Below are 19510 nucleotides of genomic sequence, written 5' to 3'. Positions count from 1 at the left end.
CGATTGAGTCGAGTGTCGAGCGTGTCTGTCGATTGAGTCGAGTGTCGAGCGTGTCTGTCGATTGAGTCGAGTGTCGAGCGTGTCTGTCGATTGAGTCGAGTGTCGAGCGTGTCTGTCGATTGAGTCGAGTGTCGAGAGTCTGTCGATTGAGTCGAGTGTCGAGCGTGTCTGTCGATTGAGTCGAGTGTCGAGAGTCTGTCGATTGAGTCGAGTGTCGAGCGTGTCTGTCGATTGAGTCGAGTGTCGAGCGTGTCTGTCGATTGAGTCGAGTGTCGAGCGTGTCTGTCGATTGAGTCGAATGTCGAGAGTCTATCGATTGAGTCGAGTGTCGAGAGAGTCTGTCGATTGAGTCGAGTGTCGAGAGTCTGTCGATTGAGTCGAGTGTCGAGCGTGTCTGTCGATTGAGTCGAGTGTCGAGAGAGTCTGTCGATTGAGTCGAGTGTCGAGAGTGTCTGTCGATTGAGTCGAGTGTCGAGCGTCTGTCGATTGAGTCGAGTGTCGAGAGTCGAGCGTGTCTGTCGATTGAGTCGAGTGTCGAGCGTGTCTGTCGATTGAGTCGAGTGTCGAGAGTCTGTCGATTGAGTCGAGTGTCGAGCGTGTCTGTCGATTGAGTCGAGTGTCGAGCGTGTCTGTCGATTGAGTCGAGTGTCGAGAGTGTCTGTCGATTGAGTCGAGTGTCGAGCGTCTGTCGATTGAGTCGAGTGTCGAGAGAGTCTGTCGATTGAGTCGAGTGTCGAGAGAGTCTGTCGATTGAGTCGAGTGTCGAGAGTGTCTGTCGATTGAGTCGAGTGTCGAGCGTCTGTCGATTGAGTCGAGTGTCGAGAGTCGAGCGTGTCTGTCGATTGAGTCGAGTGTCGAGCGTGTCTGTCGATTGAGTCGAGTGTCGAGAGTCTGTCGATTGAGTCGAGTGTCGAGAGAGTCTGTCGATTGAGTCGAGTGTCGAGAGTGTCTGTCGATTGAGTCGAGTGTCGAGCGTCTGTCGATTGAGTCGAGTGTCGAGAGTCGAGCGTGTCTGTCGATTGAGTCGAGTGTCGAGCGTGTCTGTCGATTGAGTCGAGTGTCGAGAGTCTGTCGATTGAGTCGAGTGTCGAGCGTGTCTGTCGATTGAGTCGAGTGTCGAGAGTCTGTCGATTGAGTCGAGTGTCGAGCGTGTCTGTCGATTGAGTCGAGTGTCGAGCGTGTCTGTCGATTGAGTCGAGTGTCGAGAGTCTGTCGATTGAGTCGAGTGTCGAGAGTGTCTGTCGATTGAGTCGAGTGTCGAGCGTCTGTCGATTGAGTCGAGTGTCGAGAGAGTCTGTCGATTGAGTCGAGTGTCGAGAGAGTCTGTCGATTGAGTCGAGTGTCGAGAGTGTCTGTCGATTGAGTCGAGTGTCGAGCGTCTGTCGATTGAGTCGAGTGTCGAGAGTCGAGCGTGTCTGTCGATTGAGTCGAGTGTCGAGCGTGTCTGTCGATTGAGTCGAGTGTCGAGAGTCTGTCGATTGAGTCGAGTGTCGAGAGAGTCTGTCGATTGAGTCGAGTGTCGAGAGTGTCTGTCGATTGAGTCGAGTGTCGAGCGTCTGTCGATTGAGTCGAGTGTCGAGAGTCGAGCGTGTCTGTCGATTGAGTCGAGTGTCGAGCGTGTCTGTCGATTGAGTCGAGTGTCGAGAGTCTGTCGATTGAGTCGAGTGTCGAGCGTGTCTGTCGATTGAGTCGAGTGTCGAGAGTCTGTCGATTGAGTCGAGTGTCGAGCGTGTCTGTCGATTGAGTCGAGTGTCGAGCGTGTCTGTCGATTGAGTCGAGTGTCGAGCGTGTCTGTCGATTGAGTCGAATGTCGAGAGTCTATCGATTGAGTCGAGTGTCGAGAGAGTCTGTCGATTGAGTCGAGTGTCGAGAGTCTGTCGATTGAGTCGAGTGTCGAGCGTGTCTGTCGAATGAGTCGAGTGTCGAGAGAGTCTGTCGATTGAGTCGAGTGTCGAGAGTGTCTGTCGATTGAGTCGAGTGTCGAGCGTCTGTCGATTGAGTCGAGTGTCGAGAGTCGAGCGTGTCTGTCGATTGAGTCGAGTGTCGAGAGTGTCTGTCGATTGAGTCGAGTGTCGAGAGTCGAGCGTGTCTGTCGATTGAGTCGAGTGTCGAGCGTGTCTGTCGATTGAGTCGAGTGTCGAGCGTGTCTGTCGATTGAGTCGAGTGTCGAGAGTCTGTCGATTGAGTCGAGAGTGTCGAGAGTGTCTGTCGATTGAGTCGAGTGTCGAGCGTGTCTGTCGATTGAGTCAAGTGTCGAGTGTCTGTCGATTGAGTCGAGTGTCGAGTGTCTGTCGATTGAGTCGAGTGTCGAGAGTCTGTCGATTGAGTCGAGTGTCGATAGTGTCTGTCGATTGAGTCGAGTGTCGAGTGTCTGTCGATTGAGTCGAGTGTCGAGAGTCTGTCGATTGAGTCGAGTGTCGAGTGTGTCTGTCGATTGAGTCGAGTGTCGAGAGTGTCTGTCGATTGAGTCGAGTGTCGAGAGTGTCTGTCGATTGAGTCGAGTGTCGAGTGTGTCTGTCGATTGAGTCGAGTGTCGAGAGTGTCTGTCGATTGAGTCGAGTGTCGAGCGTGTCTGTCGATTGAGTCGAGTGTCGAGAGTGTCTGTCGATTGAGTCGAGTGTCGAGCGTGTCTGTCGATTGAGTCGAGTGTCGAGCGTGTCTGTCGATTGAGTCGAGTGTCGAGCGTGTCTGTCGATTGAGTCGAGTGTCGAGAGTGTCTGTCGATTGAGTCGAGTGTCGAGAGTGTCTGTCGATTGAGTCGAGTGTCGAGCGTGTCTGTCGATTGAGTCGAGTGTCGAGAGTCTGTCGATTGAGTCGAGTGTCGAGAGTGTCTGTCGATTGAGTCGAGTGTCGAGAGTCTGTCGATTGAGTCGAGTGTCGAGCGTGTCTGTCGATTGAGTCGAGTGTCGAGCGTGTCTGTCGATTGAGTCGAGTGTCGAGTGTCTGTCGATTGAGTCGAGTGTCGAGCGTGTCTGTCGATTGAGTCGAGTGTCGAGCGTGTCTGTCGATTGAGTCGAGTGTCGAGCGTGTCTGTCGATTGAGTCGAGTGTCGAGCGTGTCTGTCGATTGAGTCGAGTGTCGAGCGTGTCTGTCGATTGAGTCGAGTGTCGAGAGTCTGTCGATTGAGTCGAGTGTCGAGCGTGTCTGTCGATTGAGTCGAGTGTCGAGAGTCTGTCGATTGAGTCGAGTGTCGAGCGTGTCTGTCGATTGAGTCGAGTGTCGAGCGTGTCTGTCGATTGAGTCGAGTGTCGAGCGTGTCTGTCGATTGAGTCGAATGTCGAGAGTCTATCGATTGAGTCGAGTGTCGAGAGAGTCTGTCGATTGAGTCGAGTGTCGAGAGTCTGTCGATTGAGTCGAGTGTCGAGCGTGTCTGTCGATTGAGTCGAGTGTCGAGAGAGTCTGTCGATTGAGTCGAGTGTCGAGAGTGTCTGTCGATTGAGTCGAGTGTCGAGCGTCTGTCGATTGAGTCGAGTGTCGAGAGTCGAGCGTGTCTGTCGATTGAGTCGAGTGTCGAGCGTGTCTGTCGATTGAGTCGAGTGTCGAGAGTCTGTCGATTGAGTCGAGTGTCGAGCGTGTCTGTCGATTGAGTCGAGTGTCGAGCGTGTCTGTCGATTGAGTCGAGTGTCGAGAGTGTCTGTCGATTGAGTCGAGTGTCGAGCGTCTGTCGATTGAGTCGAGTGTCGAGAGAGTCTGTCGATTGAGTCGAGTGTCGAGAGAGTCTGTCGATTGAGTCGAGTGTCGAGAGTGTCTGTCGATTGAGTCGAGTGTCGAGCGTCTGTCGATTGAGTCGAGTGTCGAGAGTCGAGCGTGTCTGTCGATTGAGTCGAGTGTCGAGCGTGTCTGTCGATTGAGTCGAGTGTCGAGAGTCTGTCGATTGAGTCGAGTGTCGAGAGAGTCTGTCGATTGAGTCGAGTGTCGAGAGTGTCTGTCGATTGAGTCGAGTGTCGAGCGTCTGTCGATTGAGTCGAGTGTCGAGAGTCGAGCGTGTCTGTCGATTGAGTCGAGTGTCGAGCGTGTCTGTCGATTGAGTCGAGTGTCGAGAGTCTGTCGATTGAGTCGAGTGTCGAGCGTGTCTGTCGATTGAGTCGAGTGTCGAGAGTCTGTCGATTGAGTCGAGTGTCGAGCGTGTCTGTCGATTGAGTCGAGTGTCGAGCGTGTCTGTCGATTGAGTCGAGTGTCGAGCGTGTCTGTCGATTGAGTCGAATGTCGAGAGTCTATCGATTGAGTCGAGTGTCGAGAGAGTCTGTCGATTGAGTCGAGTGTCGAGAGTCTGTCGATTGAGTCGAGTGTCGAGCGTGTCTGTCGAATGAGTCGAGTGTCGAGAGAGTCTGTCGATTGAGTCGAGTGTCGAGAGTGTCTGTCGATTGAGTCGAGTGTCGAGCGTCTGTCGATTGAGTCGAGTGTCGAGAGTCGAGCGTGTCTGTCGATTGAGTCGAGTGTCGAGAGTGTCTGTCGATTGAGTCGAGTGTCGAGAGTCGAGCGTGTCTGTCGATTGAGTCGAGTGTCGAGCGTGTCTGTCGATTGAGTCGAGTGTCGAGCGTGTCTGTCGATTGAGTCGAGTGTCGAGAGTCTGTCGATTGAGTCGAGTGTCGAGCGTGTCTGTCGATTGAGTCGAGTGTCGAGAGTCTGTCGATTGAGTCGAGTGTCGAGAGTCTGTCGATTGAGTCGAGTGTCGAGCGTGTCTGTCGATTGAGTCGAGTGTCGAGAGTCTGTCGATTGAGTCGAGTGTCGAGCGAGTCTGTCGATTGAGTCGAGTGTCGAGAGTGTCTGTCGATTGAGTCGAGTGTCGAGCGTGTCTGTCGATTGAGTCGAGTGTCGAGCGTGTCTGTCGATTGAGTCGAGTGTCGAGTGTCTGTCGATTGAGTCGAGTGTCGAGTGTCTGTCGATTGAGTCGAGTGTCGAGCGTGTCTGTCGATTGAGTCGAGTGTCGAGCGTGTCTGTCGATTGAGTCGAGTGTCGAGAGTCTGTCGATTGAGTCGAGTGTCGAAAGTGTCTGTCGATTGAGTCGAGTGTCGAGAGTCTGTCGATTGAGTCGAGTGTCGAGCGTGTCTGTCGATTGAGTCGAGTGTCGAGAGTCTGTCGATTGAGTCGAGTGTCGAGAGTCTGTCGATTGAGTCGAGTGTCGAGCGTGTCTGTCGATTGAGTGGAGTGTCGAGAGAGTCTGTCGATTGAGTCGAGTGTCGAGAGTGTCTGTCGATTGAGTCGAGTGTCGAGAGTCTGTCGATTGAGTCGAGTGTCGAGAGTCTGTCGATTGAGTCGAGTGTCGAGCGTGTCTGTCGATTGAGTCGAGTGTCGAGAGTCTGTCGATTGAGTCGAGTGTCGAGCGTGTCTGTCGATTGAGTCGAGTGTCGAGCGTGTCTGTCGATTGAGTCGAGTGTCGAGCGTGTCTGTCGATTGAGTCGAATGTCGAGAGTCTATCGATTGAGTCGAGTGTCGAGAGAGTCTGTCGATTGAGTCGAGTGTCGAGAGTCTGTCGATTGAGTCGAGTGTCGAGCGTGTCTGTCGATTGAGTCGAGTGTCGAGAGAGTCTGTCGATTGAGTCGAGTGTCGAGAGTGTCTGTCGATTGAGTCGAGTGTCGAGCGTCTGTCGATTGAGTCGAGTGTCGAGAGTCGAGCGTGTCTGTCGATTGAGTCGAGTGTCGAGAGTGTCTGTCGATTGAGTCGAGTGTCGAGAGTCGAGCGTGTCTGTCGATTGAGTCGAGTGTCGAGCGTGTCTGTCGATTGAGTCGAGTGTCGAGCGTGTCTGTCGATTGAGTCGAGTGTCGAGAGTCTGTCGATTGAGTCGAGTGTCGAGCGTGTCTGTCGATTGAGTCGAGTGTCGAGAGTCTGTCGATTGAGTCGAGTGTCGAGAGTCTGTCGATTGAGTCGAGTGTCGAGCGTGTCTGTCGATTGAGTCGAGTGTCGAGAGTCTGTCGATTGAGTCGAGTGTCGAGCGAGTCTGTCGATTGAGTCGAGTGTCGAGAGTGTCTGTCGATTGAGTCGAGTGTCGAGCGTGTCTGTCGATTGAGTCGAGTGTCGAGCGTGTCTGTCGATTGAGTCGAGTGTCGAGTGTCTGTCGATTGAGTCGAGTGTCGAGTGTCTGTCGATTGAGTCGAGTGTCGAGCGTGTCTGTCGATTGAGTCGAGTGTCGAGCGTGTCTGTCGATTGAGTCGAGTGTCGAGAGTCTGTCGATTGAGTCGAGTGTCGAAAGTGTCTGTCGATTGAGTCGAGTGTCGAGAGTCTGTCGATTGAGTCGAGTGTCGAGCGTGTCTGTCGATTGAGTCGAGTGTCGAGAGTCTGTCGATTGAGTCGAGTGTCGAGAGTCTGTCGATTGAGTCGAGTGTCGAGCGTGTCTGTCGATTGAGTGGAGTGTCGAGAGAGTCTGTCGATTGAGTCGAGTGTCGAGAGTGTCTGTCGATTGAGTCGAGTGTCGAGAGTCTGTCGATTGAGTCGAGTGTCGAGAGTCTGTCGATTGAGTCGAGTGTCGAGCGTGTCTGTCGATTGAGTCGAGTGTCGAGCGTGTCTGTCGATTGAGTCGAGTGTCGAGAGAGTCTGTCGATTGAGTCGAGTGTCGAGAGTCTGTCGATTGAGTCGAGTGTCGAGAGTCTGTCGATTGAGTCGAGTGTCGAGAGAGTCTGTCGATTGAGTCGAGTGTCGAGAGTCTGTCGATTGAGTCGAGTGTCGAGAGTGTCTGTCGATTGAGTCGAGTGTCGATCGTGTCTGTCGATTGAGTCGAGTGTCGATCGTGTCTGTCGATTGAGTCGAGTGTCGAGAGTGTCTGTCGATTGAGTCGAGTGTCGAGTGTGTCTGTCGATTGAGTCGAGTGTCGAGCGTGTCTGTCGATTGAGTCGAGTGTCGAGAGTGTCTGTCGATTGAGTCGAGTGTCGAGCGTGTCTGTCGATTGAGTCGAGTGTCGAGAGTGTCTGTCGATTGAGTCGAGTGTCGAGCGTGTCTGTCGATTGAGTCGAGTGTCGAGCGTGTCTGTCGATTGAGTCGAGTGTCGAGCGTGTCTGTCGATTGAGTCGAGTGTCGAGCGTGTCTGTCGATTGAGTCGAGTGTCGAGAGTGTCTGTCGATTGAGTCGAGTGTCGAGCATGTCTGTCGATTGAGTCGAGTGTCGAGAGTGTCTGTCGATTGAGTCGAGTGTCGAGCGTGTCTGTCGATTGAGTCGAGTGTCGAGAGTGTCTGTCGATTGAGTCGAGTGTCGAGCGTGTCTGTCGATTGAGTCGAGTGTCGAGCGTGTCTGTCGATTGAGTCGAGTGTCGAGAGTGTCTGTCGATTGAGTCGAGTGTCGAGAGTGTCTGTCGATTGAGTCGAGTGTCGAGAGTCTGTCGATTGAGTCGAGTGTCGAGAGTGTCTGTCGATTGAGTCGAGTGTCGAGCGTGTCTGTCGATTGAGTCGAGTGTCGAGAGTGTCTGTCGATTGAGTCGAGTGTCGAGAGTCTGTCGATTGAGTCGAGTGTCGAGCGTGTCTGTCGATTGAGTCGAGTGTCGAGAGTGTCTGTCGATTGAGTCGAGTGTCGAGAGTGTCTGTCGATTGAGTCGAGTGTCGAGCGTGTCTGTCGATTGAGTCGAGTGTCGAGCGTGTCTGTCGATTGAGTCGAGTGTCGAGAGTGTCTGTCGATTGAGTCGAGTGTCGAGAGTCTGTCGATTGAGTCGAGTGTCGAGAGTGTCTGTCGATTGAGTCGAGTGTCGAGAGTGTCTGTCGATTGAGTCGAGTGTCGAGAGTGTCTGTCGATTGAGTCGAGAATCGAGAGTCTGTCGATTGAGTCGAGTGTCGAGAGTGTCTGTCGATTGAGTCGAGTGTCGAGCGTGTCTGTCGATTGAGTCGAGTGTCGAGCGTGTCTGTCGATTGAGTCGAGTGTCGAGAGTGTCTGTCGATTGAGTCGAGTGTCGAGAGTCTGTCGATTGAGTCGAGTGTCGAGAGTGTCTGTCGATTGAGTCGAGTGTCGAGAGTGTCTGTCGATTGAGTCGAGTGTCGAGAGTGTCTGTCGATTGAGTCGAGAATCGAGAGTCTGTCGATTGAGTCGAGTGTCGAGAGTGTCTGTCGATTGAGTCGAGTGTCGAGAGTGTCTGTCGATTGAGTCGAGTGTCGAGCGTGTCTGTCGATTGAGTCGAGTGTCGAGAGTGTCTGTCGATTGAGTCGAGTGTCGAGGATCTGTCGATTGAGTCGAGTGTAGAGCGTGTCTGTCGATTGAGTCGAGTGTCGAGAGTCTGTCGATTGAGTCGAGTGTCGAGAGTGTCTGTCGATTGAGTCGAGTGTCGAGAGTGTCTGTCGATTGAGTCGAGTGTCGAGAGTGTCTGTCGATTGAGTCGAGAATCGAGAGTCTGTCGATTGAGTCGAGTGTCGAGAGTGTCTGTCGATTGAGTCGAGTGTCGAGCGTGTCTGTCGATTGAGTCGAGTGTCGAGCGTGTCTGTCGATTGAGTCGAGTGTCGAGAGTGTCTGTCGATTGAGTCGAGTGTCGAGAGTCTGTCGATTGAGTCGAGTGTCGAGAGTGTCTGTCGATTGAGTCGAGTGTCGAGAGTGTCTGTCGATTGAGTCGAGTGTCGAGAGTGTCTGTCGATTGAGTCGAGAATCGAGAGTCTGTCGATTGAGTCGAGTGTCGAGAGTGTCTGTCGATTGAGTCGAGTGTCGAGAGTGTCTGTCGATTGAGTCGAGTGTCGAGCGTGTCTGTCGATTGAGTCGAGTGTCGAGAGTGTCTGTCGATTGAGTCGAGTGTCGAGGATCTGTCGATTGAGTCGAGTGTAGAGCGTGTCTGTCGATTGAGTCGAGTGTCGAGAGTGTCTGTCGATTGAGTCGAGTGTCGAGCGTGTCTGTCGATTGAGTCGAGTGTCGAGAGTCTGTCGATTGAGTCGAGTGTCGAGAGTCTGTCGATTGAGTCGAGTGTCGAGCGTGTCTGTCGATTGAGTCGAGTGTCGAGCGTGTCTGTCGATTGAGTCGAGTGTCGAGCGTGTCTGTCGATTGAGTCGAGTGTCGAGCGTGTCTGTCGATTGAGTCGAGTGTCGAGCGTGTCTGTCGATTGAGTCGAGTGTCGAGAGTCTGTCGATTGAGTCGAGTGTCGAGCGTGTCTGTCGATTGAGTCGAGTGTCGAGCGTGTCTGTCGATTGAGTCGAGTGTCGAGCGTGTCTGTCGATTGAGTCGAGTGTCGAGAGTGTCTGTCGATTGAGTCGAGTGTCGAGAGTGTCTGTCGATTGAGTCGAGTGTCGAGAGTGTCTGTCGATTGAGTCGAGTGTCGAGCGTGTCTGTCGATTGAGTCGAGTGTCGAGCGTGTCTGTCGATTGAGTCGAGTGTCGAGAGTGTCTGTCGATTGAGTCGAGTGTCGAGAGTGTCTGTCGATTGAGTCGAGTGTCGAGAGTCTGTCGATTGAGTCGAGTGTCGAGAGTGTCTGTCGATTGAGTCGAGTGTCGAGCGTGTCTGTCGATTGAGTCGAGTGTCGAGAGTCTGTCGATTGAGTCGAGTGTCGAGCGTGTCTGTCGATTGAGTCGAGTGTCGAGAGTGTCTGTCGATTGAGTCGAGTGTCGAGAGTGTCTGTCGATTGAGTCGAGTGTCGAGCGTGTCTGTCGATTGAGTCGAGTGTCGAGCGTGTCTGTCGATTGAGTCGAGTGTCGAGAGTGTCTGTCGATTGAGTCGAGTGTCGAGAGTCTGTCGATTGAGTCGAGTGTCGAGCGTGTCTGTCGATTGAGTCGAGTGTCGAGAGTGTCTGTCGATTGAGTCGAGTGTCGAGCGTGTCTGTCGATTGAGTCGAGTGTCGAGAGTGTCTGTCGATTGAGTCGAGTGTCGAGAGTCTGTCGATTGAGTCGAGTGTCGAGAGTGTCTGTCGATTGAGTCGAGTGTCGAGCGTGTCTGTCGATTGAGTCGAGTGTCGAGAGTCTGTCGATTGAGTCGAGTGTCGAGCGTGTCTGTCGATTGAGTCGAGTGTCGAGAGTGTCTGTCGATTGAGTCGAGTGTCGAGAGTGTCTGTCGATTGAGTCGAGTGTCGAGCGTGTCTGTCGATTGAGTCGAGTGTCGAGCGTGTCTGTCGATTGAGTCGAGTGTCGAGAGTGTCTGTCGATTGAGTCGAGTGTCGAGAGTCTGTCGATTGAGTCGAGTGTCGAGCGTGTCTGTCGATTGAGTCGAGTGTCGAGAGTCTGTCGATTGAGTCGAGTGTCGAGCGTGTCTGTCGATTGAGTCGAGTGTCGAGAGTGTCTGTCGATTGAGTCGAGTGTCGAGAGAGTCTGTCGATTGAGTCGAGTGTCGAGAGTGTCTGTCGATTGAGTCGAGTGTCGAGCGTGTCTGTCGATTGAGTCGAGTGTCGAGCGTGTCTGTCGATTGAGTCGAGTGTCGAGAGTGTCTGTCGATTGAGTCGAGTGTCGAGAGTGTCTGTCGATTGAGTCGAGTGTCGAGAGTCTGTCGATTGAGTCGAGTGTCGAGAGTGTCTGTCGATTGAGTCGAGTGTCGAGCGTGTCTGTCGATTGAGTCGAGTGTCGAGAGTCTGTCGATTGAGTCGAGTGTCGAGCGTGTCTGTCGATTGAGTCGAGTGTCGAGAGTGTCTGTCGATTGAGTCGAGTGTCGAGAGTGTCTGTCGATTGAGTCGAGTGTCGAGCGTGTCTGTCGATTGAGTCGAGTGTCGAGCGTGTCTGTCGATTGAGTCGAGTGTCGAGAGTGTCTGTCGATTGAGTCGAGTGTCGAGAGTCTGTCGATTGAGTCGAGTGTCGAGAGTGTCTGTCGATTGAGTCGAGTGTCGAGAGTGTCTGTCGATTGAGTCGAGTGTCGAGAGTGTCTGTCGATTGAGTCGAGAATCGAGAGTCTGTCGATTGAGTCGAGTGTCGAGAGTGTCTGTCGATTGAGTCGAGTGTCGAGAGTGTCTGTCGATTGAGTCGAGTGTCGAGCGTGTCTGTCGATTGAGTCGAGTGTCGAGAGTGTCTGTCGATTGAGTCGAGTGTAGAGCGTGTCTGTCGATTGAGTCGAGTGTCGAGAGTGTCTGTCGATTGAGTCGAGTGTCGAGCGTGTCTGTCGATTGAGTCGAGTGTCGAGAGTCTGTCGATTGAGTCGAGTGTCGAGAGTCTGTCGATTGAGTCGAGTGTCGAGCGTGTCTGTCGATTGAGTCGAGTGTCGAGCGTGTCTGTCGATTGAGTCGAGTGTCGAGAGTCTGTCGATTGAGTCGAGTGTCGAGCGTGTCTGTCGATTGAGTCGAGTGTCGAGCGTGTCTGTCGATTGAGTCGAGTGTCGAGCGTGTCTGTCGATTGAGTCGAGTGTCGAGCGTGTCTGTCGATTGAGTCGAGTGTCGAGCGTGTCTGTCGATTGAGTCGAGTGTCGAGCGTGTCTGTCGATTGAGTCGAGTGTCGAGAGTGTCTGTCGATTGAGTCGAGTGTCGAGCGTGTCTGTCGATTGAGTCGAGTGTCGAGCGTGTCTGTCGATTGAGTCGAGTGTCGAGAGTCTGTCGATTGAGTCGAGTGTCGAGCGTGTCTGTCGATTGAGTCGAGTGTCGAGCGTGTCTGTCGATTGAGTCGAGTGTCGAGCGTGTCTGTCGATTGAGTCGCGTGTCGAGCGTGTCTGTCGATTGAGTCGAGTGTCGAGAGTGTCTGTCGATTGAGTCGAGTGTCGAGAGTCTGTCGATTGAGTCGAGTGTCCAGCGTGTCTGTCGATTGAGTCGAGTGTCGAGCGTGTCTGTCGATTGAGTCGAGTGTCGAGAGTGTCTGTCGATTGAGTCGAGTGTCCAGCGTGTCTGTCGATTGAGTCGAGTGTTGAGAGTGTCTGTCGATTGAGTCGAGTGTCGAGAGTCTGTCGATTGAGTCGAGTGTCGAGAGTGTCTGTCGATTGAGTCGAGTGTCGAGAGTCTGTCGATTGAGTCGAGTGTCGAGCGTGTCTGTCGATTGAGTCGAGTGTCGAGAGTCTGTCGATTGAGTCGAGTGTCGAGCGTGTCTGTCGATTGAGTCGAGTGTCGAGAGTCTGTCGATTGAGTCGAGTGTCGAGAGTCTGTCGATTGAGTCGAGTGTCGAGCGTGTCTGTCGATTGAGTCGAGTGTCGAGAGTCTGTCGATTGAGTCGAGTGTCGAGCGTGTCTGTCGATTGAGTCGAGTGTCGAGCGTGTCTGTCGATTGAGTCGAGTGTCGAGCGTGTCTGTCGATTGAGTCGCGTGTCGAGCGTGTCTGTCGATTGAGTCGAGTGTCGAGAGTGTCTGTCGATTGAGTCGAGTGTCGAGAGTCTGTCGATTGAGTCGAGTGTCGAGAGTGTCTGTCGATTGAGTCGAGTGTCGAGAGTGTCTGTCGATTGAGTCGAGTGTCGAGAGAGTCTGTCGATTGAGTCGAGTGTCGAGAGTCTGTCGATTGAGTCGAGTGTCGAGCGTGTCTGTCGATTGAGTCGAGTGTCGAGCGTGTCTGTCGATTGAGTCGAGTGTCGAGCGTGTCTGTCGATTGAGTCGAGTGTCGAGCGTGTCTGTCGATTGAGTCGAGTGTCTAGAGTGTCTGTCGATTGAGTCGAGTGTCGAGAGTGTCTGTCGATTGAGTCGAGTGTCGAGAGTGTCTGTCGATTGAGTCGAGTGTCGAGAGTGTCTGTCGATTGAGTCGAGTGTCGAGAGTGTCTGTCGATTGAGTCGAGTGTCGAGAGTGTCTGTCGATTGAGTCGAGTGTCGAGAGTGTCTGTCGATTGAGTCGAGTGTCGAGAGTGTCTGTCGATTGAGTCGAGAGTGTCGAGAGTGTCTGTCGATTGAGTCGAGTGTCGAGAGTGTCTGTCGATTGAGTCGAGTGTCGAGAGTCTGTCGATTGAGTCGAGTGTCGAGAGTCTGTCGATTGAGTCGAGTGTCGAGAGTGTCTGTCGATTGAGTCGAGTGTCGAGAGTCTGTCGATTGAGTCGAGTGTCGAGAGTGTCTGTCGATTGAGTCGAGTGTCGAGAGTGTCTGTCGATTGAGTCGAGTGTCGAGAGTGTCTGTCGATTGAGTCGAGTGTCGAGCGTGTCTGTCGATTGAGTCGAGTGTCAATGTCAATGTCAATGTCACATTTATTTATATAGCACATTTCCAAGGCCAAGGCCTACCAAAGTACTTCACAATGAAAACACAAAGATATTATTCACAGACTGATACAATAAAAACACAATAAAATAACAAATGCTAAAAATAAAAGTACACATAGAATATAACATTCATCAAGGCAGCTCCCCTGTGCCAAAAGCTACTTCAAACAAATGAGTCTTCAGCAATGATTTAAAAGTGGACAAGCTACTAGCAGTCCGCACAGCTACAGGCAGTGAGTTCCAGAGAGTTGGACCTGCCACTGAAAAAGCTCGATCACCACTGGATCTCCGTTTCGATCTAGGAACCTCCAGGACCATCAGACTGGCTGAACGAAGGTCTCTGGAGGGCCTATGCAACGTGACAAGGTCTGTAAGGTACTCTGGGGCTAACCCATTGATACATTTAAAAACAAATAGAATAACCTTAAAATCAATCCGATACTTTACTGGAAGCCAGTGAAGGGATGAGAGCACTGGAGTAATGTGCTCCCGCTTCTTCCTGCCACTTAAAAGACGAGCTGCTGCATTCTGTACAAGCTGCAGACGATAAAGCTCAGACTTCCCAATGCCTGTATACAAGGAGTTACAGTAATCCAGGCGTGAGGTAATAAAAGCATGAATGACTTTTTCTAGGTCAGCCTGTCTCAGATACGGTTTGACTTTAGCTATCAGTCTAAGCTGAAAAAAGCTAGCCTTAACCACAGCACTGACCTGCTTATCCAGTTTAAAAGCACTATCAACAATCACTCCAAGATTCCTGGCATGGGATCTTAAGTGAGGTGCTAGTTGGCCAAGGGCACTGGTAAGAACCTGAACCAACTCTGGACGACCAAACAAGACAACCTCCGTTTTATTCTCATTAAGTTTTAAAAAGTTTAGGTCCATCCATTTCTTAATATCGCTCATGCAGTTTATCACGGCCTGCAAAGATTCTTTAGCTGGAACCTTTAGTGGAAGATACACCTGCACATCATCAGCGAAGCAGTGGAAGGAGATGCCATGCTTCCTGAAAATTAATCCCAATGGTAGCATATACAGGGTAAATAGGAGTGGACCCAGAACTGACCCCTGCGGTACCCCACAGGTCAGAGGGGCCACTGAGGATGAAAACTGTCCCATTTGTACTGAGATTGATCTGTCTGTTAAGTACGACTCAAACCACTTTAGGACAGTGCCTTTTAAGCCAACACAGTGCTCTAAGCGCCACAGAAGAATTTTATGATCAACTGTGTCGAAGGCTGCAGTCAAATCAAGCAGAATTAAAATGGCACAGTTGCCAGTATCAAGGTGTAAGAACAGATCATTAAAAACTTTTAATAGAGCAGTCTCAGTACTGTGACGAGACCTAAAACCAGACTGAAACTGTTCGTAAACATCCGCTGTTTTTAAAAATTCTTGGACCTGCATTAACACAACTCTTTCCAAAACCTTTGAAATAAAAGGGAGCTTAGAAATGGGTCTAAAATTAGATAAAACCATAGGGTCTAAGTTCTTCTTCTTCAGGAGAGGCTGAACTATGGCATGTTTAAAAGAAGATGGAACGCAGCCAGAACTAAGACACAAATTAATAAATTTCAAAATAAAAGACTCCACTGAACAGAAGACCTCCTTAAACAGACATGATGGAATACTATCCGTTTGACAGTTAGCAGGGCGTAAATGTGCAACTATCTCATTCAGTTCAGTAGGGGTGACCGGTTCAAAGCTGTCAAAGACAGCTGTGCTTGCTATAGGAGCTGAGGGGACCTGAGCAGACCGAGATAGTGGGATTCTAATAGCAGAGATCTTGTCTGTAAAAAACTGCAGAAAAGCCTCACACAAACTAGAAGAAGGCTCTAAACAGACAGCATCACCACAGTTCACCAGTGAATCAAATACATTAAAAAGAACCTGAGGCTTATGAGCATTTTTTGACACCAGTGAGGAGAAATAATCAATTTTTGCAGTTTTTACAGCCTGCTGATAATTAATAAGACTGTCTTGAAGGAGTTCCCTAGAAATTTGAAGATTGTCCTTTTTCCATTTTCTCTACGCCTGTCTACATGTGCGCCTGAGCGTACGAGTGGACTCATTCAGCCAGGGCTCCTTCTGAGGCTTTATGCGCTTTAAAGTCATGGGTGCAATCGAATCTAAAATCTTAGTACAGAAAGAATCAAACATTGCTATGCATTCATCCACACTGCGGTCATTAAGATCATCCAAAGAATATAAAAAAGAGTCTTTAAAAATAGCACAAAACAACTGTGGAGTTCCAGAATTAAAAACACGAAGACGGCGCAGAGGAGCTGCGCTTAGAGAGGGAGCAGGCACAGAGATGGAAAATAAAACAGGTAAATGGTCAGATAAAAGTGTGTGGCCGATCTCAGTTATCTGTATGTCCAGCCCATATGACAGCACAAGATCCAAAATATGACCCTTTTCATGCGTGGGCTCCCGAACAGACTGCATAAGGTTGAAAGAGTCAATTACATTCATAAAGTCTTTGACCAGAGGTCTGTTCTCACAACACACATGTATATTGAAATCGCCAACAACCAAAAAGTGGTCATATTTAAGAGTAACACCCGATACAAAGTCTGCAAAGTCCCGAACAAAGTCTTTGTTGAATTTTGGTGGCCGATAGACCACCGCACAGAGAAAAGTTTCCGAAAGCTTTACCTCAAAGAGTTGCAGCTCAAAGCTGGAGTAGCCTGCAGTTGAAGATTGTTGACAGCAAAAAGTAGATTTAAAAATGGATGTCAGTCCTCCACCTTTACCGGTAATACGAGGGGAGTTAAAATAATTGCATCCAGGGGGAAGAAGCTCCGATAAAGGAGTAAGATCACCTTCACGCAGCCAGGTTTCCGTCAGGAACACTCTCGTGTCGAGAGTGTCTGTCGATTGAGTCAAGTGTCGAGAGTGTCTGTCGATTGAGTCGAGTGTCGAGCGTGTCTGTCGATTGAGTCGAGTGTCGAGAGTCTGTCGATTGAGTCAAGTGTCGAGAGTGTCTGTCGATTGAGTCGAGTGTCGAGAGTGTCTGTCGATTGAGTCGAGTGTCGAGAGTGTCTGTCGATTGAGTCGAGTGTCGAGAGTCTGTCGATTGAGTCGAGTGTCGAGCGTGTCTGTCGATTGAGTCGAGAGTGTCGAGAGTCTGTCGATTGAGTCGAGTGTCTAGAGTGTCTGTCGATTGAGTCGAGTGTCGAGCGTGTCTGTCGATTGAGTCGAGTGTCGAGCGTGTCTGTCGATTGAGTCGAGAGTGTCGAGAGTCTGTCGATTGAGTCGAGTGTCTAGAGTGTCTGTCGATTGAGTCGAGTGTCGAGCGTGTCTGTCGATTGAGTCGAGTGTCGAGCGTGTCTGTCGATTGAGTCGAGTGTCGAGAGTCTGTCGATTGAGTCGAGTGTCGAGCGTGTCTGTCGATTGAGTCGAGTGTCGAGCGTGTCTGTCGATTGAGTCGAGTGTCGAGCGTGTCTGTCGATTGAGTCGAGTGTCGAGCGTGTCTGTCGATTGAGTCGAGTGTCGAGAGTCTGTCGATTGAGTCGAGTGTCGAGCGTGTCTGTCGATTGAGTCGAGTGTCTAGAGTGTCTGTCGATTGAGTCGAGTGTCGAGCGTGTCTGTCGATTGAGTCGAGTGTCGAGCGTGTCTGTCGATTGAGTCGAGTGTCGAGAGTGTCTGTCGATTGAGTCGAGTGTCGAGAGTGTCTGTCGATTGAGTCGAGTGTCGAGCGTGTCTGTCGATTGAGTCGAGTGTCGAGCGTGTCTGTCGATTGAGTCGAGTGTCGAGCGTGTCTGTCGATTGAGTCGAGTGTCGAGAGTGTCTGTCGATTGAGTCGAGTGTCGAGCGTGTCTGTCGATTGAGTCGAGTGTCGAGCGTGTCTGTCGATTGAGTCGAGTGTCGAGAGTCTGTCGAATGAGTCGAGTGTCGAGCGTGTCTGTCGATTGAGTCGAGTGTCGAGAGTGTCTGTCGATTGAGTCGAGTGTCGAGCGTGTCTGTCGATTGAGTCGAGTGTCGAGAGTGTCTGTCGATTGAGTCGAGTGTCGAGAGTGTCTGTCGATTGAGTCGAGTGTCGAGAGTGTCTGTCGATTGAGTCGAGTGTCGAGCGTGTCTGTCGATTGAGTCGAGTGTCGAGCGTGTCTGTCGATTGAGTCGAGTGTCGAGAGTGTCTGTCGATTGAGTCGAGTGTCGAGAGTTGAGCGTGTCTGTCGATTGAGTCGAGTGTCGAGAGTGTCTGTCGATTGAGTCGAGTGTCGAGAGTCTGTCGATTGAGTCGAGTGTCGAGAGTGTCTGTCGATTGAGTCGAGTGTCGAGAGTCTGTCGATTGAGTCGAGTGTCGAGCGTTTCTATCGATTGAGTCGAGTGTCGAGCGTGTCTGTCGATTGAGTCGAGTGTCGAGAGTGTCTGTCGATTGAGTCGAGTGTCGAGTGTGTCTGTCGATTGAGTCGAGAGTGTTAAGCGTGTCTGTCGATTGAGTCGAGAGTGTTTGAGCGTGTCTCGAGCGACTTTCGAGAGTATCAAGTGTGTGACTGACCCGGATCCTCTTGACCATGAAGCTGATGTTGCGGATGCCCATGAAGTCTGTGCCCTGGTAGATGGCGTCAATGGCCTTCACATGACTGGAGATCTGAGGAGACACACAGAACATCTTCATCATCCTCATCATCATCACCCTCTTCATCTCTCTGGTCAGACCCGCTGTACCTGAGCAATGACGGCCTCTCTGGTCTTGTAGTATTTAAAGAACAGGTGATCGGTCTGGATGAAGAGCTGGCAGGTGTTCTTCTCCACCTGAGTCATCCTCTTCTTCCTCAGTAACGCCTGATCCTGCGCTGACGACTTCTCCTGCAGAGACAGAGTCAAGTCACCTTCATTTATACAGCGCTTTTAACAATATGGATAGTTTCACAGCAGCTTTACAGTGATAATAGGAAATTAAAGTAACAGAGATTGTTAGGCTTTACAGCAGCTCTAGAATAAAGTTATTGTCCAGATAAAGTTAGTTTTGATTGATTCAATTCCGTTGCAAAGATCATTAGTTATTAACTTAGGGGCCGCTAACACGACACCGCTCTAACAGAAAACAGAAACATTTAATGTGTTCTGGCCGTTCATTTGCACAACAGTGTTTGGTGCTCGAGAATGCAAATTGAAACATTTTGGGAAACGTAATCATCTCCGCGTAAACTTCAAAAACATGAATCTGTGAGGATGAGAGCGCTTAAGAGTGTGTCCTCTGCAGTTTCAGCTCTCGAGGGTCTGACCTTCAGCGGATCCTCCTGGTATCTCTTCATCCGCTCAAACACTGATGAATCCGCACAGCCGCCCTCCGGCCCGTATTTATGAGGATAATCTGACAGACACACAGATCAGCACATTATCATTAGCTAAACACATCCATGAGTACAGCTGAGAACTCATCAAGTTAAGGGTCATGTGACCGCTGAATGCACAATCGACCAATCAGAATCAAGCATTGCAGAGAGAGGTGTAATCAACAGGAGTTAAGGGGCTGTTTTAGGGGACAAAGTTATCACTATAAAAAAACAAGAGTACTGTTGGTCGGTTGAGGTTTTAACGTCAAGGCAATTTCCATGGCTTGACGTTCCATGGAGACATTAAAAAAACCTATAGTTCGGTCAGGACCACTATCGTCAAATACAATTGACAATTAGCATACAGTTTGTATTGGCGGTATGGTTCCGTTATGGGCGAGAACTCCCTGCGCAGCCTAGCATGGATAAGAGCAGCAACAACCCCCGTTAGGGTAAACAGAACAGAAGCAACATTAATGTATGCAGCAGATATCATTAATTCAAGATTTTAAAGTACAACATAATTCGAGAATTTATTCTGATTCAAGGGAAATCAGAATGCCAAATCCTGACTTGGCGCGAAGAGGAGCTGGGGAGGGAGGAGGGTAATCAGCTCCTGAGAAACGAGAGGAGCTGGGGAGGGAGGAGGGTAATCAGCTCCTGAGAAACGAGAGGAGCTGGGGAGGGAGGAGGGTAATCAGCTCCTGAGAAACGAGAGGAGCCGGGGAGGGAGGAGGGTAATCCGCTCCTGAGAAAAAAATGAGCCGGGGAGGGAGGTGGGTAATCAGCTCCTGAAAAAACGAGAGGAGCTGGGGAGGGAGGAGGGTAATCAGCTCCTGAGAAACTAGAGGAGCCGGGGAGGGAGGAGGGTAATCAGCTCCTGAGAAACGAGAGGAGCCGGGGAGGGAGGAGGGTAATCAGCTCCTGAGAAACGAGAGGAGCCGGGGAGGGAGGAGGGTAATCAGCTCCTGAAAAACGAGAGGAGCTGGGGAGGGAGGAGGGTAATCAGCTCCTGAGAAACTAGAGGAGCCGGGGAGGGAGGAGGGTAATCAGCTCCTGAGAAACGAGAGGAGCTGGGGAGGGAGGAGGGTAATCAGCTCCTGAGAAACGAGAGGAGCTGGGGATGGAGGAGGGTAATCAGCTCCTGAGAAACGAGAGGAGCTGGGGAGGGAGGAGGGTAATCAGCTCCTGAGAAACGAGAGGAGCCGGGGAGGGAGGAGGGTAATCCGCTCCTGAGAAAAAAATGAGCCGGGGAGG

At 51.0% G+C, this 19510-nt stretch overlaps 2 protein-coding genes across 12 annotated transcripts in view; both read right to left on the bottom strand.

Annotated features, from left to right (window-relative positions):
* Nucleotides 1–19510, bottom strand: part of nrcamb (neuronal cell adhesion molecule b) — a 264169-nt gene that overhangs the window by 39361 nt on the left and 205298 nt on the right. The window lies entirely within an intron of this gene.
* Nucleotides 1–19510, bottom strand: part of LOC130070840 (disintegrin and metalloproteinase domain-containing protein 10-like) — a 54261-nt gene that overhangs the window by 20402 nt on the left and 14349 nt on the right. Inside the window, exons 5-7 of the mRNA XM_056235392.1 lie at nucleotides 18203–18291; nucleotides 17643–17783; nucleotides 17473–17565 (exon numbers count right to left, since the gene is read on the bottom strand). Coding sequence (XP_056091367.1) covers nucleotides 17473–17565; nucleotides 17643–17783; nucleotides 18203–18291 — 323 coding nt within the window. The remainder of the gene's footprint in view (nucleotides 1–17472; nucleotides 17566–17642; nucleotides 17784–18202; nucleotides 18292–19510) is intronic.

This window comes from Rhinichthys klamathensis, unplaced genomic scaffold, assembly GCF_029890125.1.
Source record: "Rhinichthys klamathensis goyatoka isolate OS25496 unplaced genomic scaffold, OSU_Roscu_1.1 h1tg000421l_1, whole genome shotgun sequence".
NCBI classification, from domain to species: domain Eukaryota; kingdom Metazoa; phylum Chordata; class Actinopteri; order Cypriniformes; family Leuciscidae; genus Rhinichthys; species Rhinichthys klamathensis.
The sequence above is the reverse complement of the archived record's forward strand: the minus strand, read 5'-3'. Positions and strand labels throughout refer to the sequence as shown.